Genomic DNA, 21316 nt, shown 5'->3' with positions numbered 1-21316 from the left:
CAGACTTACTTATACATCAGGTACGAGAAGAATAGGCAACCAAGAACTCCAAGATACTCTTGTATCTGCTTCATGTACAGGAATTGAGGAAAAGGTTCACGAAGACAGAATTCCAGCATGTTCCCAGAATCCAGAATGAGTTCGCCGATGCATTGGCTACCCTATCATCTATGATATAGCATCCAGACAAGAATTTCATTGATCCCATTCCGGTGAAAATCCATAATCAGCCAGCTTACTGTGCCCATATCGAAGAGGAAGCAGACAGAAAGCCTTGGTTTCATGATATCAAGGGATATTTGGCAAAAGGAGTCTTTCACAGCGGAGGAATCCTGTACAGGAGGACTCCTGATTTGGGAATATTAAGATGTGTTGATGCGAAGGAAGCATCCAAGCTACTAGAGGAAATTCATGATGGGACCTATGGTCCACATATGAACGATTTTGTCTTAGCAAAGAAGATACTCCGGGCTGGTTACTTTTGGATGACTTTGGAAATGGACTGCATCCAATATGTCCGAAAATGCCACCGCTGTCAGATACATGCAGATATGATAAAGGTACCTCCAAATGAGCTTAATGCAACAAACTCACTGTGGTCGTTCGCCGCCTGGGGAATGGACGCTATTGGACCTATCGAGCTTGCTGCTTCCAACGGACATATGTTTATCCTAGTAGCCATCGACTATTTCACCAAATGGGTCGAAGCAGCATCTTACAAAGCAGTGACTAAGAAAGTCGTGGCAGACTTTGTTCGCGACTGCATTGTTTGTCGATTCGGGATTCTAGAGTCAATCATTACTGATAACATCTCCAACCTCAACAGCGACTTGATGAAAGCTATGTGTGAAACTTTCAAGATCAGACACAAGAATTTCATAGCCTACAAGCCTCAAATGAACGAAGCTATAGAAGTCGCCAACAAAAATATCAAGAAGATATTGAGAAAAATGATAGAAAAGCATAAACAGTGGCACGACAAGTTATCATTTGCTCTATTGGGGTATCGCACCACAGTCCACACATCAACCAGGGAAACCCCCTATATGCTGGTTTATGGTTCAGAGGCTACCATTCCTGCTGAAGTAGAAATTCCTTCCCTAAAGATCATACAAGAAGCTGAGCTCGACAACATGGGGTGGGTAAAAAGTCGTTAGAGCAACTAGCCCTTATAGACGGAAAGAGAATGAATTCAGTTTGCCATGGTCAACTCTATCAGAACAGAATGTCCAGAGCCTTCAATAAGAGAGTCAAGCCAAGACAATTCACACCGGGGCAGCTGGTGTTAAATAAAAAAAATTCCGCATCAAGATGAAGCCAAAGGGAAGTTCTCTCCCAACTGGTAGGGTCCATACATGGTTCATCGGGTTCTGACAGGAGGAGCCCTCATACTTGCAGAAATGGACGGAGAAGTCTAGCCAAAGATGATCAATTCAGATGCAGTCAAATGCTACTATGTGTAATCTTTATGCTTTCTTTATATGATGTAAATTGAACTACGCCTGACCTGATTCCCGTTTAAGAGGGATACGTAGGCAGCCCTATGGGTTCGGTCACAATTCAGTAAAAATTTCATTTCCTTCGCAATTGGAAACTGGGCTGAATTTTGAGGAAGACCCTCAAAATTCTGAAGTAGTTTCAGTCGATCGCCGCACGAGCAACAATCAGAAGCGTCAACTCATCAAACTGTGGCAGAATTTTGAGGAGGACCCTCAAAATTCCGTAGCTAGAGAGGTTGCAATGTCCCGAGCTACGTTGCAATTGTCGGTTCATATAAAAAATTATTTTTATACACTTATGTCATATTTTTACAAAAGCATGCATGTTTATTATTGAAACTGCTTTGTTTAGAAACGCTACCCCAATGATACAGACGACTTCACCAAATCAAAGCCGGAAGAATCAAGTAAAGCTAGTGGGGATACGAACTAACCTTCCCCTTTACAAAACTCACGATTTTCCTTTGGATTTAGGCACTAGGACGGCGAAATCACTAAACATACTGTACGCCCACGGTACAAACATTGTTCGAAATACGACTCTCAGAACCATTACACTTGACAACATTTGCTATCAACACACACCAGTGGTATTCTGTACATCACAACGCTCCCAGTAATCATGATGCGCAATCTGTTATCAGCTAAGAAAACTCTACTATCGTTTGTTATTTTATCTCTTGCATAACGCTACTATTCTGTCTTCCAACTTGCATAAGGCTACCATTCTGCCTTCCGAGTCTCCATCCGCATTTGCATTCCATAAGGCTACTATTCTGCCTTCCAACTTGCATAAGGCTACCTTTCTGGCTTCCGAGGTTAAGCTCTACCTCCATTCGCATTCACATATTTGCATAAGGCTATCTTTCTGCCTTCCGAGACTAAAGGTTGTCGCCATCTGCATTCTGCATAAGGCTACCATTCTACCTTTCGAGGTTAAGCTCTACCTCCATATGCATCTGCATTCTTGCAAAAGGCTACCTTTCTGCCTTCCGAGACTAAACGTTGTCTCCATCTGCATTTTTCATAAGGCTATCATTCTACCTTCCGAGGCTAAGCTCTGCCTCCAATTTTCTTCGATACTAAGCGCCATCTCAAGCACTATTTATTTTGCTTTTGTTACGGGCTAAGCTCTGCCCTTCAGTTCGCAACACTAAACTTTGTCTTGTCTGCGTCATACTACTGCATCTTTCATGGGCTGAAATATCGCCAATTCATCCGAAGACGTCATCGTTCGGAGGCACCATTTTCATAGCCTGAGAACACCATGTCATGGTCTGAGGATCTCTTTCAATCTTGCTCATATCATTATTCAAAGGCGTCATGGTTCGGAGGCACTATTCTCATAGCCCGAGAACGTTATTTCATGGCCTGCGAATCCCTTATCATACGCTTCATGACCTAGGACATCATGGTCTAAGGACGTCATCCTAACCGTCCAAAGACAATATTCATGGTCCAACGGAAATTTGCATCATGTTTAAATTTATGCACAATATGTGCTTGTATTATTTCTAACTGCAGGTAAACCGGCAAGCAACAATCCCAGTGGGAGCGATTCCGCTCCAGTTCCCTCAGCCATATCAAACCTTAATCATTCCCGCAAACCTATCACTCCCCCAGCCCTAGATATTGCGACCGTTTTTGAAACGTCTTCATCGGTATACTCCGCCTATGGATCCTGAACTACATACGGCCTGATTCCTATAGAACCAGGGATATGTAGGCAGCTCAAAAGCCAGGGTGCGGCCTAAATCTTCTTCAAACCATTTCGCTCGGTCAAAATTGGCCATCATATCTTTACCCGACAACTCTTTCATCCTTCTCGGGTAAAGAGGGGCAGTTGTTAATACCCAATTTTTCCCTATATATTTTTTAATATGCAAAATACTTTCAAAATAGCATATATATATATATATATATATATATATATATATATATATATATATATATATATATATATATATATATATGCATATATATAAGCATGTCCAAGTGTTTTATTATTTTTCCATATTTTTAAAGGTTTTTTAATTGATTTATTTCCCTCTTTTATCCATAAAATCGCAATAATTATTTCCAAAATTATTATTTTGATAATTCATCTATTGGATATTTATATTTATGCCAAAACATGGCTAAGGTAATTTTTACATATTTTTACAATTTTATTTAGTATTTTTAAGGCTAAATTGCACATAATTGCAATATTAGCCCTTTTTAAGGTTTAATTAGGTTTTACATTCATAAAATTGGATCCTATATTTTAAATTATTATTTATTGTTATAAACCATTTTAGTGCTTTAATTTATTTTCAGAAACTATTTACTACTTTTTATAAAGTAAAAAGAGGAAAAATGGCTATTTAACTAATAGTCCATTTGTATTTCAATTATAGCCTAAATTAGACTCCAAATTTTCCAACCCAATTCCAATTAAAACCCGCCCCTAAACTAATCAAATCCTACCCGACCCAGACCCCCTCTCATCCTAGTCGTTGATCTCTAAGATCAACGGCCCCTATTCACTCTTACCTTTTTTAACCCAAACGACCACCCTAACCTAAATCATTTCTACCAACCCTCCGCCTTTGAATCCCCTCTCCTCTCAAACTCTCTCTGACAACCTAATTTTAACCCTAGTCGCTGCCACCCAAATCCCCTACCCCTTTGATTCCTACCTAATCCAAGGACTCCTATGGTTGTTTGAGACGTGTACTCGTCTCCTACGTCCCTGGTGGCCCGCTTGTGTGATTTCATGGATAGATCTCAAAGAGATCTGGTCTATTCCTTGCTCAACTCCTATCCATGGCCTCTTTCTGGCCATCCATGGCTGTTCGAGTCAGATCCTTGACTTTTCCGGCTAGATCGATAACTTCTCGAAGTTATTCTCACTTTTCTGGGTTCTCTGAAACCCTAACCTTTAAGATCTTTCAATTTCCTTTCAGATCTATCTTAGATCTGTGTATGTTATGAATCCCTTAAGTGTTTTCCTTAAAGCTTTTCCGATTTTTTTCAAAGCGACTCTCCGTCTTCAAAAATTAGGGTTTCTTAAACTCTTTTTAAAAGATCTCTTCTCCGACTTTCAGTGTTGTTTTAGGATTTCACTACGTTTAAACGATTTGTTTATGTTCTTCTTCTACCTGGTTCATCGTGTTTAAAACCCTAAGTATTTTGGTTTCGTCCAAGCTTTGGAAACTGTCTTTGTTTGTCTTGTATGTATACTAGTTTCGACTGAGTTCTTTGTGTTTAGATCCTTTACTTTTTTTAACTTGACTGATTCTAAAGTTCTTACCTTTTTAACTCAGCTCTGTTAAAACTCTAATTCCTTATAAATTTTTCTTCACTTATTGCTACGAGTTTAAAGAATTTCTTTTGTTTCTGTGTGCTGATCTCCTTTACCTGTCGCTATGTGTTAGGCTGGTTCCTTCATTTTTGGTTCTATGTGACTACTTGACTTTGTTGACTACCATGATTCGAGTAGGTTCTTTTACTGAGTCCTAGCCTAATCCTGCTACTGCTGTATGTTTATTTAGTTGTTTCTTTTGCAAATATGTTTGGCCCTGCATGTCTGATACTCTTGTTCATTCCTTCCTATTTATATGTTAAAGTGCAGAATTACGATTCCTTCTTGATTGATCTTGATTTCCTCAATGTTACGACTGATTGCAAATATTTTCTTATAAACCCCTGGTTTCACTCGTTTGTAAATTGATTGATTCCCTTCCTTTGTTGTGATGTTTACCCCTACTGAATCCTTTCCCAAAATTAAGTATATTTTGTACTTAGACTCAATTATTTACTCTATTCTTTTAATATCCTCTATATGGTCAGAAATCAATCTTTCTCAAATTGGTTTTCTTTCCTTAATTATTCCTGTCAGTATCCATTTAAACAATAATTCCTTGATTAAAGGAAAGTACTTGTATTAATTGATTCTGATTGTGATTATTTTCATGTTTTTGTTAAAACTTTACTTGTTACCTTATTTTCTACTCGTTTTCAAAGCCTAAATAGAGAAAAAAATCCAAGTAGTTTGAGAGGGGAGTACCTCCATCAACCGTAGAAACTTGGTGGTAACCCCATCAACCGTAGGCGTAGTAATTCTTTATGGAATAGCATTAACAATTGTAATTTACTAGACTTAGGTTACAAGTGGTGCAAGACTAGATAGACTTTTTGTTAACAAAGAGTGGTAATGAATATATCCTAAAACAGTGGTCATTCACCTTCCTAAGACTCATTCTGATCACAAACCCTTGTTAATTAACCTCATCCCTAAGAATGTGAATCATTATAGTAAACCTTTCCACTTGGAAACTATTTGATGTAGGCATCCGAATTTTATTAACGTAGTTAAACACTATTGGATTGATAGTGACCTTATTGGTGCTCAAAATCTTTTTAGAGATGAGGTCATCAAATGGAAGAATAATACATTTGGAGACATTTTCAAAAAGAAAAAAAGGATTCTAGCTAGACTAAGTGGAATCCAGTCATCACCTAATTATCATAAAAGTCATTTCTTACAAGATTTAGAATCAAATTTACAACTTGAGTACAATAATATTTTAAAAATGGAACACGATTTCTGGAAACTTGGATCTAGAATTAATTGATTCAATGAAGGTGAGGCCAACATCAAATATTATCATATTATGGCCTCTAATCGTAAATGTCGTAATGCCATTATGTACTTCACTAATGATAATAGATACCGGATCTCTGAACCTAAATAGATACTTGACTATACTCTCTCTTTTTTATGGAAGTCTTTAAGACATCCAAAACTTCCTCCCCTAATAACATTATCATAAATGATCCCTCATGCATAATAAGGTTGACCTAAGTAGCCTTGATAACCCTTTATTTAATATGTAAATCACCAAGGCCATATTTTCTTTTAAACCTTTTAAGGCTCCAGGCCCAGATGACATTCATCCTTTTTTTTTTACCAAAAAAATTGGAATATCATTGGTGACTCTATTACAAACTACTGTCAAAAGGTATTCAAAACTCAATCCTTGTCTAGCGGCATCAATGATACCTTTCTTTGTCTCATACCTAAGTTTCCTAATGCAAATAACCTTAAAAACTTTAGACATGTTGGTCTTTGTAACACTTCTTACAAAATTATCACTAAAATTATTGCCAATAGGATAACCTTTCCTCCCTTACCTTATCAGTCCTATGCAATCCAGCTTTATTAAGAGTAGACGAGCTTGTGATAATTCCATTATTATACAAGAAATTATGAATAACCTTCGTAGATCAAAAAAATCCAACTTTGATATGATAATCAAATTAGATTTGGAGAAGGCTTTTGACATATTAGAATGGTCTTTTGTGTATAAGACCCTTAAATATTTCAAGTTTCCCCCAAATTTATCTCATCTTATTATGCATTGCATAATCACAAGCTCTATGGGGATCTTGGTGAATGGTGCTAGAACAAATTTTTTCCAACCTAGTCGGGGTATTCGTCAAGGAGATCCTATATCCCCCTATATATTCATACTTTGCCTTGAACTTTTATCTGGATTAATAAACCACCAAGTGGACATATTAAGATGTGATCCTATTAATATTAGACAAAAAGGACTCTCCTTCTCCCACATACTTTTTGCTGATGATATAACCCTAATGGGGAAAGCAAATAAAAAAATAGACCATTGCATAAAATCTTGCATGAACTTTTATTGTGATGAATCTGGGCTAGACATAAATACTTCTAAATCAAGAATTATCTTACCTTAAAATTGCCCCAAGGATTTCACCTTATATATAACAAACCTTTTTGGTATAAATTCTTGCATTTGGTATGATACCCAAAGCCCTCCTGTTTAGCTACTACCCCCATTACTCTATGCATATAATAAATAGTAATGGGGATATTGGATCTTCTTGCCTCAGTACTATTTCCCTTTAAGTGCTACCATACAGTCCTCCATTTATAACTATAGAGTAGTGCACAGTTGTAATATAATTCATGACTCATTTGATGTACTTTTGAGGGAATTCCGTGGCATGTAGCATCTCATCTACAAACTCCTATTCCACTGTATCATATTCCTTCTTCAAGTCTATTTTAATCAGGCAACTACTAGTTGTCTGCTTCCTGTTGTAAAACCTCACCAAATATTGGCATATGAGAATGTTTTGCACTATGTTTCTCCCAGCTACAAATGCACTTTGATTGAGTGATGTAATATCCGGTAAGACCAGTTTCAACCTGTTAGAGAACATTTTGGACACTATTTTATAGATAGTGTTGCAACATGCAATTGGCCTGTAGTCATCTACTGTGTCTGCATGGTCTGACTTTGGGATCAATGTGAGAACTGTATTGTTCCATATTTTCAATGGTTTCCTGCTCTGAAAAACTCTATCACCCCTACTATTAGGTCTTTTTTTTAATGATTTCCCAACAGTCTTTGAAGAGCTGACTTCCATATCCATCTGGTCCTAGTGCTTTGTCTCCTGCAATGTCCCATAAGGCTTTCTTTATCTCCTGAACCCTAAATTCTATGGTCAACATTCTCCTTTGTTCAGCTGAAACCACATGCCCTTCTTTTACAATTGCACTACATACTCTTGTTCTTCTTGTGCATTTTGTACCTAGCAAGTTCTTGTAAAACTCCACAAAAGCCTTAGCTATGTCAGGTGCAGTAGTTTTGTGATCCCTTTACCATCTCTTATAGTAAAGATTCTGTTGGAGTTCCTTCTGGCTTTAATCATGCTGTGGAAGAACTTAGTGTTCATGTCCCATGCATTCAACCAATGTATTTTGCATTTCTGCTGCAGGTACTTATTCCTTGCTTGTGTCCAGCTCCGGCATTGCCTGGAAAGCTAGCCTTTCTTCATTATTAGTTCCAGATTAACAGGGTCCCTTTGTAATGCCTTTTGACATTCCTCCAATTCCTTTTATGCCTATATAGCTTTTCCTTCAACATCACTAGATTGGCATCTGTTAATTGCTTTGAGAACATACTTGAGCTTGTTGAGTTTCCCACCAGTCTATACATACATGTACCCTCTATGCTCTTGTCCCAGATTTCCTTCACTTGTTGCTGAAAATTTATGGCTTGACTTTACATGTTGTAGTATCTGAATCTGTGTTGGTTCTGCTGAGGTCCATTATCCCAATTTATCAAAGCAGGACAATGGTCCATGAGACCTATATTACCAAAATGCACCTCCAATCCTAGCAATACACTCAACCACTCCCCATTTACTAAGACTGTCAATTCTGCTATAGACTCGACTATTGCCCCCAAGTTTATTGTTCCGTGTATAAAATGATCTAGAAGACCTGAGTTGTTTGAGTGAGAACTTTCCCACACATTCTTTGGAGTACCCTGTCCCTAGTCCTTGCATAGTGCTGTATATTTTTTCAATTTCTTGTCACAAACCTCTTCTTGGGCCTTGATCATTGAATCCATATACCAATGTTATTTGAAACTTGTACTGAGTTCCTCTATGTTTTATCATACAATGCATTATCTGAGCAGAAACCTTTGTGATGTTCACATTGAAAATTTGTAGCTTCCATAGCACCCAAATTCTACCACCTGGATAATGATTTAAGTTTGTACTGAATGACCATCAATTACAAAGGCTAAGAGCAGCTGATGATGCTTTAAACCTCTTAACCTTTGTCTCCATAAACCCAAATACCCGTGATGAATCTGAGGGAAACACTTTCCCATGGTCTATGTGGGACATGTAATGGCTGCAAGGGTCTCGTCTGTGATGAGTGATCCGACTTTTCCTTGTGGCATGGCTGACAAGTCCTCACATGCTGAGGTGCGTCACCAGTCTTTTGAGGCCGATGACATGATAGCTGATTGTTGCCGCGAAGGGTAGCTGGAACCAGGGGTTCATGTCTGTTAACTACCTTCTCCATCATCAAGAGCATGTTGGCATATGGTATCGGTATGGTGTTGGTTTGCCTCATGAACTCCAAACCCACTATGATGTCGAAGTCATCTATGATTGCGAAGCGCAGGTCGATGCTTCCGTTGTATGGGCCAAGTTTCACTGGGACATTTGTAGCTGTTCCACCCAATGTTTGGGGTGGTGAGTTGATAGCCTTGACGCGGCCTTTGCTCTTTTGCACAACAAGACCCAGGCGCTCTACTTGAGTTGAAGCCAAGTAGTTGTGGGTAGCACGCGTGTCTATCAATGTGATAAATGTGTGCACATTAAAGATGTTCCAAATCACATAGTCATTGTTTGCTTATATGTGGATGATATGCTGATAATGAGTAATGACATTGCCAACATAATGCTACTAAGTGTATGCTAACTAGCAAGTTTGATATGAAGGACTTGGGAGTTGTTGATTTAATTCATGGTATTAAGATCCATAAGACTCCTCAAGATATGGCATTGTCACAATCTCATTATATTAAGACAGTACTTGAAAAATTCAAGCGCTTAGGGTTTAAAGTTGCAAAGACTCCAATTGACGTGAATCTTGCATTAGCAAAGAACAAAGGCCAAAGCATATCACTATTAGATTATGCTCATGTGTTGGGATGCTTAATGTACATCATGAATTGTACACGACCAGATATAGCTCGTGCTATAAGTAAATTGAGTCGATACACGAGCAATCCAGGTCAATCTCATTGGATGGCAATGAAACGAGTTTTGGGATATTTAGAACATACCCAGGGTTTTGCTTTGCACTACAGTAAATATCCTGTGGTGATTAAGGGATACTGTGATGCAAATGGGATCACCGATTCAACTGATTCAAAGTTCACAAGTGGATATGTATTTACTATTGGTGGAGGAGCGGTATCTTGAAAATTGTCCAAACAAACTTGTTTGCCCGCTCTACAATGGAGGCTGAATTCATTGCTTTAGATAAAGCCGGTGAAGAAGCTGAATGGCTCCGAAATTTCTTGGAACACATTCCATTTTAGCCCAAACCGTTGGCACCAATATGCATACACTGTGATAGTCAAGCGGCAATTGGAAGGGCTAGGAGCGTTATGTATAACGATAAATCTCGTCATATACGACGAAGACATAAAACCGTTAGGCAATTACTCTCTAGAGGAATTATCACGATTGACTATGTAAAGCCAAGCAATAATGTGTCGGATCCACTTACAAAAGGCCTAACTAGAGAGGTAGTTGAGAAATCATCAAGGGGAATGAGACTATGGCCGAGAACAAGTCATTGTGGTGGTAACTCTACCTAGAAGACTGGAGATCCCAAGATCTAGGTTCAAGGAGATCAAACAAAGTCATTAATAACAGTTCAATATTGTCAACTAAAATTTTGGTCCATTCTCGTGATGAGACAATGTTCAGTACCAAGGATAAAGCGTTAAGGCTTTTTAATGATTTTTAAATTTGATATGGGGTATATCAAATAGTGTATCTACGGGATGACACGTTTAGGAATCACCTATGTAAGTGTGAAGTGTTAGCCGCTTCAAGGAGAATTTTGTAAGGCCAGTTCTCTACGCACTTATGAAACCAGGCGGTTTTCAAGGCTGAAACGAACACAACAATGAGAACCAAAGACGGTTAAGGGTTGGTTGTGTGACTTATGGTTGTCTAGGTATACACCAAAGTTTAACGGTTCAAAGATATCAAATCTACCGATTGACCGAGTATATCCGACATAAGTTTACTATGAAAAGTTCAAAAGAAAACCTACTTATCCAGATGCAATTAATCCTTGCTTGTGAATCGCACAGTTTTTCATGCATATTTCCGTGATATACCCATTCCCCATTCATGTGGGGGATTGTTGGGTTTTTAAGTATATTAATGCTTAAAAGATGGTGAATGGGAAATGGAGGAAAAATGAAATATTTGAGTTTCATTTGAGATTCCCTTCTTGATGAAGGGACATTGTCCCATATTGGAAGAGGAAGAGGTTTTTTATAGGTATATAAGCAATTGCTCTTCTTCTAGCTCTTAAAGAGTTGAGAAGAAGGCAAGCCTCGCGCCGTCGTTGTCGTCGCTCGCTCGGCTCGGCTCCGGGTCCGGGTTCGGGTCTGGGTTTGGGTTCGGGTTCGGATTTGGTCAAATAATTGATTGATTAATTTTTTGGACCAAATTTATTTGTTAATAGTAAATATTAACACAAATGTTATTAAATATCTGTTTTAATAACAGAATATTATTATTAAATCCAATAATATTAATAATAAATCCAACTGTTTTCCATTTTTCCGTTTTCTGTTTTTGTAACAGAAAATTAACCACCCTCTTCAATTCTCCTGGTTTATTGTTGAGTAAATAGCCATTTATGTTATGGCATTTATGCTATGGCCGTTTTGCATAAACAGTCATTCTGAAGAGTTGCACCTCTTCAGTTTTCAGCCCAACATTGGCTATAAATACAAGTCCATTCTCTCAGAATTTCCATACGATTTTCTGAGTTTCTCCTCCTTCTCCTGTATTGTTTTAACTTCAAAGAAAGCAACCGTAAGTATGATTTGCTACCGAACTTTGTGTTCGCTGAAACACTGGGGTTTGAAGTACCACTACACCGGTGTGTAATTCGTTCTATCCTAGGAGAAAATAATCCACAACCTTGGGTACTAGGAGGGGGTTAAATTCCTTAAGGAAACACTGTGAATTCAGTGTGCTCGGAGTAACTTCTGTTTCGTTTATATTTTTGTTTATATGTTATTCTATTTTTTCCAGAATTCGTTTACAAATACAGTTTACTAACAGAAAAGAGAAGTATAAATTGACGATTCAATTTTTTTTTTCATTTGAATGGTTCAGGAACAACGTAATATACAAACTAAACGCGTAAAAGGTAATACCAAATACAAATGAATTAGTTGTGACTTGATTCCTCAACATGACTTGATACTACAAATTAGTCAAATATTTGTTAAAAACTGAAAATATTTTAAACACTCATATTCACTATCAAGAAAGGTAAATCCGAGTCATTCCTAAACGATAATGGAATGCCCAAATCGCGACACAAAAAAACTTTTACAAATTGGTCCAAGTCATGATGTCAATTTTCTTAAAGATCTTCAATTAGAAAATGGAAGAAGAGAGATAGCTTAGGTGCATTGTCCTCTTTCCAAAGCTGAAAACTTTGACTCCCTTTTTGGCAAGGTTAGACACAAGTTATTCTCACAAAATCAGACCAACAACCAAATTTTCACAAAATCATTTCTTGCTATAAAGTGACTCGAGGAATTTTTCGATTTTGTCGGCGAACGGAATTGCATTTAACTTTATTCATAAAATAAAAGTAGTAAGTCAATTCCTCCAGTTATAAGAATGAAAAACTCATGGTTTCATATTGATTTTGCTGAAAATGGATTATGGACGGCAGGTACCGACGAATTTCTAAAGCCATGCAGCCGAAAAGAAATGTCTATTTTTTGTTGGAATTTATATTAGTGGTCTCAAAATGAACACAAATATTTCTTACACTAAATGACAAAGCTTTGTTGGAAAAATCCTGTTAAAACAAGGACGTGCAGAATAATATATGTTTTACTAGAATTATTGTTTTAAATTTCTGACTGTAACCAGAACTTTATTCTTCTCTTCTTGTTTGATTTATTTAACCGGAAAAAAAAACTGATACTTTTCCTTTTTTTTAACCGACTTCTTTCTTTGAACAACAAGACCACCAATTTTTGAACAAGGAATGTAATTACTCGTTCAGACTGTGTTTTTTTAAACTTTATGATAATAAAACTTACGTCATACTAAATGTGATTTTAAATACTGAAATGTATTAGCTGAGTAATGGGTTCATTTCTTGGGACGTTGAGCAACAAATTCAACTCTCCTCTAGTTATATATATTTTTCTTTTCAGTTTACATTAGGATTCTTAGGACCCGTTTATATTAGGTTTTTTGGCAAATACATATTTATTCATAAATTTTATTTATATTTTGGCATATTTTCAAAACCCTAAACACAAATCCCAAAACTAACTCTGTGTTGGTTTTGGCCAAAATATTACTATTATATTTTTTAAAAATTGCCTCAATTTTTTGTATCTATAACTATATTATATTAAAAGGAGAGTAGTATGCATTGTGGTTAAGCGAAGTGGCAAGCTAAAATGAAGTCACTTGGTAATTTTAGGACAACATTAATAATTAGAAATTATATATAGAAACATAATTAATGGAGGTAGTTTAATGAATCTTATACATAATCTAAATAGATCTAGACAAATCTAATTTATATATCTATAGTTAAATTTATATGTATATTTGTATCAATATCTATATCTATATCTTTATTTATATCTATATATTGATCCACTCATAGATTTTCTTCTATGTTAGCTAGAAATATGGAGGTGAAAAAATAATTAAAAACTATAATAGAAAGAAAATATATATATAAAGACGTAAATTGAGATAACCTATGACTATTTATACTTTGGAGTCAGTTAAAATATAAAATAAAACTAAAAATTACTTAAGATATTAAATATTTATTGAGTTTAAAAACTAAATAAATTCAAGCAGCAAAATAAGATCTTACATAAAGTATAAGAATTAATTATAAGGTAAGAGAAAAATTAAATAATCATCAAAAGATATTTTAATAACAAGAAAAATAAATTCATATTAATATTGATAAATCGTGCAAACGAATATGTTATACGTAATATTACTACAACATTTAGATATAATGTGTTCAAACAATTAAGAAAATATTTTTCTATGATTACTATTTGAGTTGAGTTTAGTTAGTTTAAGTTTGAAAGCGTACCATAATTTTTTGAAAATATGGTCCAATTAAGAAAATAGAATGATAAAAATTATTTGAATTTGAGATGAGAAAGTATTTTAATTTTTATCTATATTATATTAGAATGAGTGTGGTAAAAATAGATATTAAATTCAAACAGGCTAATAAAAATTCACATGACAATGTAATAATATTAGGTATTGAATAATATAAAATCAATAATAAAGAATAAATTTAAAAAAACTAAGATTTTTTATCATAGGAAAAAGTGTAAAACTTATTTAAATTTGAGATGAGAAAGCTTTTTATATTATGATAAGAAAAGTCATAATATAAGTCCACATAACTCAAGTCTAATAGTAAAATAAAAAATTAAAATATTGAACAATAAAAATAAATTAGAGATAATGTAAGGACATTTATAAATCATAAGTTTAGAAAATAAAATAAAGTAAATATACAATACTTTAAAATATTAATAAATTTTAAATAATTTAATATTTTCGATCAATATTTTTGAAACAAAATAAATATTATTTATAATTAAAAAATTATATATTTATCTTATATTATTAAAGAAAAGTAGTTGAGAATGATATTAAATAAAGTTACGAGTTAATGAAAAGCCACATAAAACGTAATAAGACTATATATTAGATTTAAAAAATAGAAAAATTATGTTAACTTATTAGAAATGAAAAGAAAAGACTATTTGAATTTAAGATTAGAAATTCTTAAAACTACGATGTGAATGCTCAAATTATGAATAATACCACGAAATTGAAGTCTTATTTATGAAAAATAAAATAATAATAATAAAAATAAAATTTTAAATTATAAAATAAATTTCTAATATAGGTAATTTTACAAAAATTAAATTTGTATCTTAAAACTAGACAAGAAAAATAAATTATGTAAAGAAGTAAAATGACAGTGAAAATACTACTGCAACATTTAGATATAATATGTTCAAACAATTAAGAAAATACTTTTTTGTGATTAATATCTGAATCGAGTGCAGTTAGTTTGAGTTTGAATGCGTAGCATAATTATTTGAAAATGCGGTCCAGTTTAGAAAATAAAATGATAAAATTATTTGAGTTTGAGATGAGATTTTTTTTTTTTTGAAAATATTACATAATGAATTAAAATGACAGTAAAAATATTATTACAATATTTATAAATAATGTGATCAAAAAATTAAGAATTTTTTTCTATGATTAAATAAATTTTTAAAAGTACAAAATAAACTTCTAATATTGGTAATCTTAATAATGAAAATTAAAAATTAAATTTTATCTTATAGCTAAAAAAGAACAAAAATTTAACTGCATCTAACACAAAATTAATTATAAGAGAACTCAATACATTTGGAACATGATAATCAAATAACTTATGTAATAATATTTTAGACTTATGATTAATACCTGAATCGAGTGTAGTTAGTTTGAGTTTGAATGCATAGCATAATTTTTTTAAAATATGGTCTAGTTTAGAAAACAAAATGATAAGAATTATTTGAGTTTGAGATGATTTTTTTTAAAAAAAAAATGAATATTACGTAAAAAATTAAAATGATAGTAAAAATATTATTAAAATATTTAAAAATAATGTGTTCATAAAATTAAGAATTTTTTTTCTATGATTAAATAAATTTTTAAAAGTAGAAAATAAATTTCTAATATTGGTAATCTTAATAATAAAAATTAAAATTAAAATTAAAATTTATCTTATAGCTAAAAAAGAAAGAAAATTTAACTACATCTAATACAAAATTAATTATAAGAGAACTCAGTACATTTGAAACATGATAATCAAATAACTTATGTATTAATATTTAAACTAATTAAAAGTTATAATTTAAAACAAAATATGACATTATTTTGGTTATAGATAAAATATTAATATAAAACTAATTAACATTTATAGTAGGAAAGAGAATGCATATTAAAAAGAAAATAGAGGTAGTGTGAGGATACTTATACTTTAAATTAATTTTAATATAGATAAATAAAATAATTAATTATATTTAAAAATATTACTGACAAATTTAAATGATTAAAATATTATGAATAAGAGGATAAAAGCATAAAAATATATCAAATTTCCAGAATAAAATATTTATTTTTATCACATACTATTAAAAAGATAATAAGCAAGACATTAATTTAATTATAAGATAACAAAAAAACTATATGATGGTATAATAATATGAAATATTAAATAATACAATAACTATAAGAAAAGAACAAAAAAAAAAAGAATTTACGTAAAAAATGATGTGATGAATAAGACATATTTGACTTCCTGATAAAAATAAAGTGATTGTAAGAATTTTGTTAAAATAATATGATCTAATGTGCTCGAACAAGATAGATCACAATATGACATGTTTAGTATTCTTTAATATCAACAACGGAACGAAATGCAAATACTAAAATCAAGGGGTTAGGTTGTTACAAACATATGTTAAAAAGATTGGTTGTCTACTACGAGATCTGATCAATAATTTCATATCCTGCTTCATAATTAAATTCTCATGTTATATAATTTTTAGCTAAGAGATATATATTTTAAGGTTATTTGTACATGATTCAAACAACATATATCGCAATTTGAAATGATTTGTCCGCGCATCGCGGGGGTACTAATACTAGTTTTATAAAAGAGCCCACCATTTATTATTTTATAACAATGTTGTTTCGTCTTCTCAGTCATCTGCTAGTGTATTATGTAGTTGATTATAAAAATAATAATTTTGTACCAAATTTATTTATGTTCAAGACTATAATTTGTGATAATATAATGAATGTTATTGTTGAAGGTACTATTGGGTATTTGTGATAATTTTTAGAACTTGTGGGTATAAGACATGTTCATGTTTTTTCAAAAAAAAAAAGAAAAAAAAAAAAGAAGTGAAATATGTTTTAAAAATTGATGTCCAAACATATTTTTATCTTCAAACCAAACTTCACCAAAATTAAATTTTTCAAAACAAATTAAAAAATCTATGACCAAACGCTAGTTTAATCTCTCAACTTGCGTGTTAGATTTTTGAGAAGGTTTGGCGAACGAAACATGTTTGCACGTGTGAATGTTTAAGCTAATCCTGCTGGACAGGGCCTGCTCCTAATAGTGTTTGGGGGTAAGGCAAGTGAAAGAATTTTTTTTGAATATATTAATAAAGTAAAGCTTAAAATAATAGAAAAATAGTTTTCAATTTGATTTGATTTGACAATTCTATTTTTTACTCTTCTTCCCAAGTAATTCCAATATTTCAATTTCATTTCACTCTTCATGTTCCATATATGAGACATACCCTTCTTCCTTCCTCTTAAGCCATGCTCATCTTCTTTCTACTAGATTTCTTTCTTTCTCCAAGACTCCAACAAGCCAACAACTGGATATTTTGGAATCAAAGTCTTCAAACTTCTTGAATCAGTCAGTCGTAATATCATTCTAACTTTTTAGTATTATTTTTATTTGTTATTTATTATTTTATTAATTTTACTCCATACATATTATTATTTTTTAGAATATAAATATGTCAATAAGAAAATATGAGTTAAAAAGTTAAAAAAAATTAAAAAAATTTAAGACCTCATTTTTTATTTTTGCCTTAGACACGATATAATGTCGAACTGCCCCTGCTGCTGGAATAAAAAGTTTGTTATGATTGGGTGGAAGGTCCTACTTGTTTGGCACTATAGCAATTTTTTTTAAAGAAATCGTTCCAAATATCACTTTCTTGTTTCGTTGGTACTTTATTAGAGCGACGAGTCTTGTCCCCTTTTGGAATTTTGTTTGATAGGCCTAAAGCTCTAGCGGCAAAAGAAAATAAAGTTGGTTTCTTGACGTCCACTCTAGGACCATCTAAAGGGTATATATATAAGTAATTAAAACATTTGTTCTATCTAAATCAGGGGCTATCACATTGAACCCTTCATATTCAAGCTTTATCTTTGATTTCTTTCCCCTTTCTTGGACCATGTGTCTATTGGATTGTGTTTAAAAATTAATCTCTCTTTTCCATTGACCTTTTCGCTATGATTCATGAATACTTAACATTGGATAAAGCCTTCCATTTCCTCTAAAATAGCAACAGTTAGCAAATTGTGACAGATATGGGTGGTGAAAGAGGAGCTATGGCTGAAATTGCAGAGAGGTCAGTGGAAATTCAATTGGGTTGTGGTCTAATGGCAGCAATTTTTCAACTTGGAAAATCTAAGTCAAGTAAACAACCAGTGCCACCACTTCCCACTAAGTCCAGTGCCAATGATCTAACACCAATAAGGCCAAGCATTGCATATTTAGACACCAAGAAATCAGTCAAAACTCCAACAAAACTAGGTGTGAAACATTCCACTCAACCACACTCAACCACTCTGAGGAATTCGATTTCCCATGATCAAAAACATGTTAGGAGATCAACATCCGATGGTACGAGAATCAGCACGAAGCAATCGTCCAATTTTTCGAGCACGAACAAAATGTCACAAGTTGTCAACTTCGCCAACAGTCAAAAGCTTAGAATGGAACCAACTTTCACCTCCTCTGTCATTAGTCACCGCAAAACCAACGCGAATGGAATATTAAACGGTGTTTCCTCCACGGGAAACATTATGTTATTAGGCCAATTAGGAAATTTGAAGCAACAAAAGAACCAAAATGGCTCAAGTGATCAGAAGACTATAGGCAGAGTCTTGATGGGGAACATAGTAAGACAACCTAGTATAAGGAGCCATATGTTAAACAAATTGGACCCCGATGTGCTAAAGTCTATGGGAAATGAGCATTACAGGCATGGAAGATTTGAGGAAGCAATGGCTTTGTATGATCAAGCAATTTCCATCAATCCAAGAAATGCTTGTTATTATAGCAACAAAAGTGCAGCTTTGATGAGTTTAGGCCGTCTTATGGAGGCAGTGATCGAATGCAGAGAGGCCATCCGGCTAGACCCTTATTATCACAACGCTCAATCTCGTCTTGCAAGACTATATCTCAGGTACTAAAACGTGATCAATCAGATTTAATTAGATTGTCTTCTTTACTTTGATTGATATACTTTAAAAAGTATTCGCCTCAACAGATTGGGAGAAGCAGACAAAGCAATAGAACATTACAAACAATCTGGAGGAAAAGTTGACAAAAGAGACATTGCTGAGGCTCAAGATATTACAGGAAGTATCTGCAACTGCGTAGAAGCTCATAGGCTAAGGGATTACAGCACATTACTTAAGGAGAGTCAAAATGCAATGTCTTTTGGTGCAGATTCAGCTCCACAGGTTGAAACAACTTAGTCCATGTCTTAATCATCAAATTTAATTGGGAACATTACATGTTTAGAGATGCTTACTTGCTTTTTTTACCTTCTTTTATTTTTTTTATACTCAAAGATCTCTGCAATGAGAGCTGAGGCATTGATGAAGTTGCGTAGACATGAGGAGGCATACATCACTATTCAGAAGGGACCTAATTTTGAAACGGAGCTTTGTACTTTCCTTTTCGGCTCAATTAAAACAGCTTATTTGTTAATAATTCGAGCACAAGTCTACGTGACAGTAGGCAGGTTCGACGATGGAATTGCTGCAGCTCAAGAGGCTGCAAAACTTGATTTGAGCAATGAAATAATCAAAATTTTAAGAATAATTAAAGGGTTGGCATCAGCTCGGTTAAAGGGTAATGACCTTTTTAAGGAATCAAAATACACAGACGCTTGTTCTATTTACACTGAAGGATTAGAAAAGGAGCCGTACAATTCTGTTTTGTTATTTAACAGAGCAGCTTGTCGATTCAAGTTAGGACAATTTGAGAAAGCAGTGGAGGATTGCACTGCAGCTCTTGTATTACGTCCTTCTTATTTAAAGGCTAGAGTTAAAAGAGCTGATTGCTACATGAAGGTAAAATTACTCTTTTTACACATCCCTTTTTTTTTCTTTATTTCTATTATTATTGCATTGATCATACGTTGACCTAATGATTTTTTCCCTCGCCTTTTGATTCTGTCGCATATATAGTTGGAAAGATGGGAGGCTGTAATTCAAGATTTTGAAATGTTGTTACAAGAAAAACCAGGGGATGAGGAAGTTAAGAGGGCATTTTTAGACGCAAAGATTCACTTAGAAAGGGAACGGATTGAGGATCAAAAGCAAAGAAAGCTATGCAATGGATCCAGCTTGGTGCTAGTCACCAGTAATTAACTGTGTCTTTATATTATGTTTTGCTTGTTTTTGACGAAGATCAATTTGGTTATTTCATGTTTAATAGATGAATTCCGCGATGTATTTGTATATATATTCAAGTCATTATTAATTAGAAAAGAGATAGATTGTTTGGACGTATCTTGACTTGTCATGAGTAAGATCATATAAGAGTAGTTAATAGCACTATTTTTTCTTTCCCAAGCATTCGGTAATTACTTTTTATTATTTTATGTTGCACTTTTGTGAATTTTCATGCAGCAAGAAAGTTGGTATGCCCCTTTAACTTGTTATTATAGCATTTCTGCTCTTTTGTTCGGGACCCTGGCGTCAAGCTTTTAATTATTAAGTACTAATTAATTTAAGAAAGAAGCGCAATTTAGGGAATTCATTTAGAGATAAAGCACCACATTTATCCTTTTCTATGATACATGTCTTCACATATCATTTAATCATACAGTAATTAACTAATACGTTTTCACCTTATTTATAATTTAATCCTAGTAAATTAATATGGTTTGATATAAATATGAAATAAGCTTTTACATGGTGAATATAATAAATAGGCAAATAGGAAGTGCTGTTTGCTTTTGGAACAAGAAAAGTTGAGCTTTTCCGTAACTACTACATTGGATTTGGAACAACTTCAACACTACATCAGGCTTTACAAAAGACCTTTCTCAAATCTCTATATACAAAAGTTTTGCTTAATTAGAATAGTGTTTTAAAAGGCGTTTTTGGGGCGAGATGCATTAAAAATATCTCGAGGCGATGGTGTGGGGCGAAAGTCTCAAGAGACATATGTGTCACAATCGGGATTTCCCACCCCCGGGAGTCATGATGGTGTCCACTCATAAAAGCTAGGCAAACCGAGTATTATAGATTCATTAACCTTTTTA

The 21316-nt window shown here is 33.8% G+C and overlaps 1 protein-coding gene across 1 annotated transcript; it reads left to right on the top strand.

Moving 5' to 3' along the window:
• Window positions 1-18153: 18153 nt before the first annotated feature.
• LOC104211964 (inactive TPR repeat-containing thioredoxin TTL3-like) lies at window positions 18154-20613 on the top strand. Its single transcript, XM_009761119.2, has 4 exons — window positions 18154-19222; window positions 19307-19502; window positions 19614-20117; window positions 20235-20613. The coding sequence occupies exons 1-4, from the start codon at window positions 18342-18344 to the stop codon at window positions 20415-20417; spliced, it is 1764 nt and encodes a 587-aa protein (XP_009759421.1). The 5' UTR covers window positions 18154-18341; the 3' UTR covers window positions 20418-20613.
• The last annotated feature ends 703 nt before the right edge of the window (window positions 20614-21316 follow it).

Source organism: Nicotiana sylvestris, chromosome 4, assembly GCF_000393655.2.
Source record: "Nicotiana sylvestris chromosome 4, ASM39365v2, whole genome shotgun sequence".
NCBI lineage: Eukaryota > Viridiplantae > Streptophyta > Magnoliopsida > Solanales > Solanaceae > Nicotiana > Nicotiana sylvestris.
This window is presented reverse-complemented; position numbering and strand designations above follow the sequence as displayed.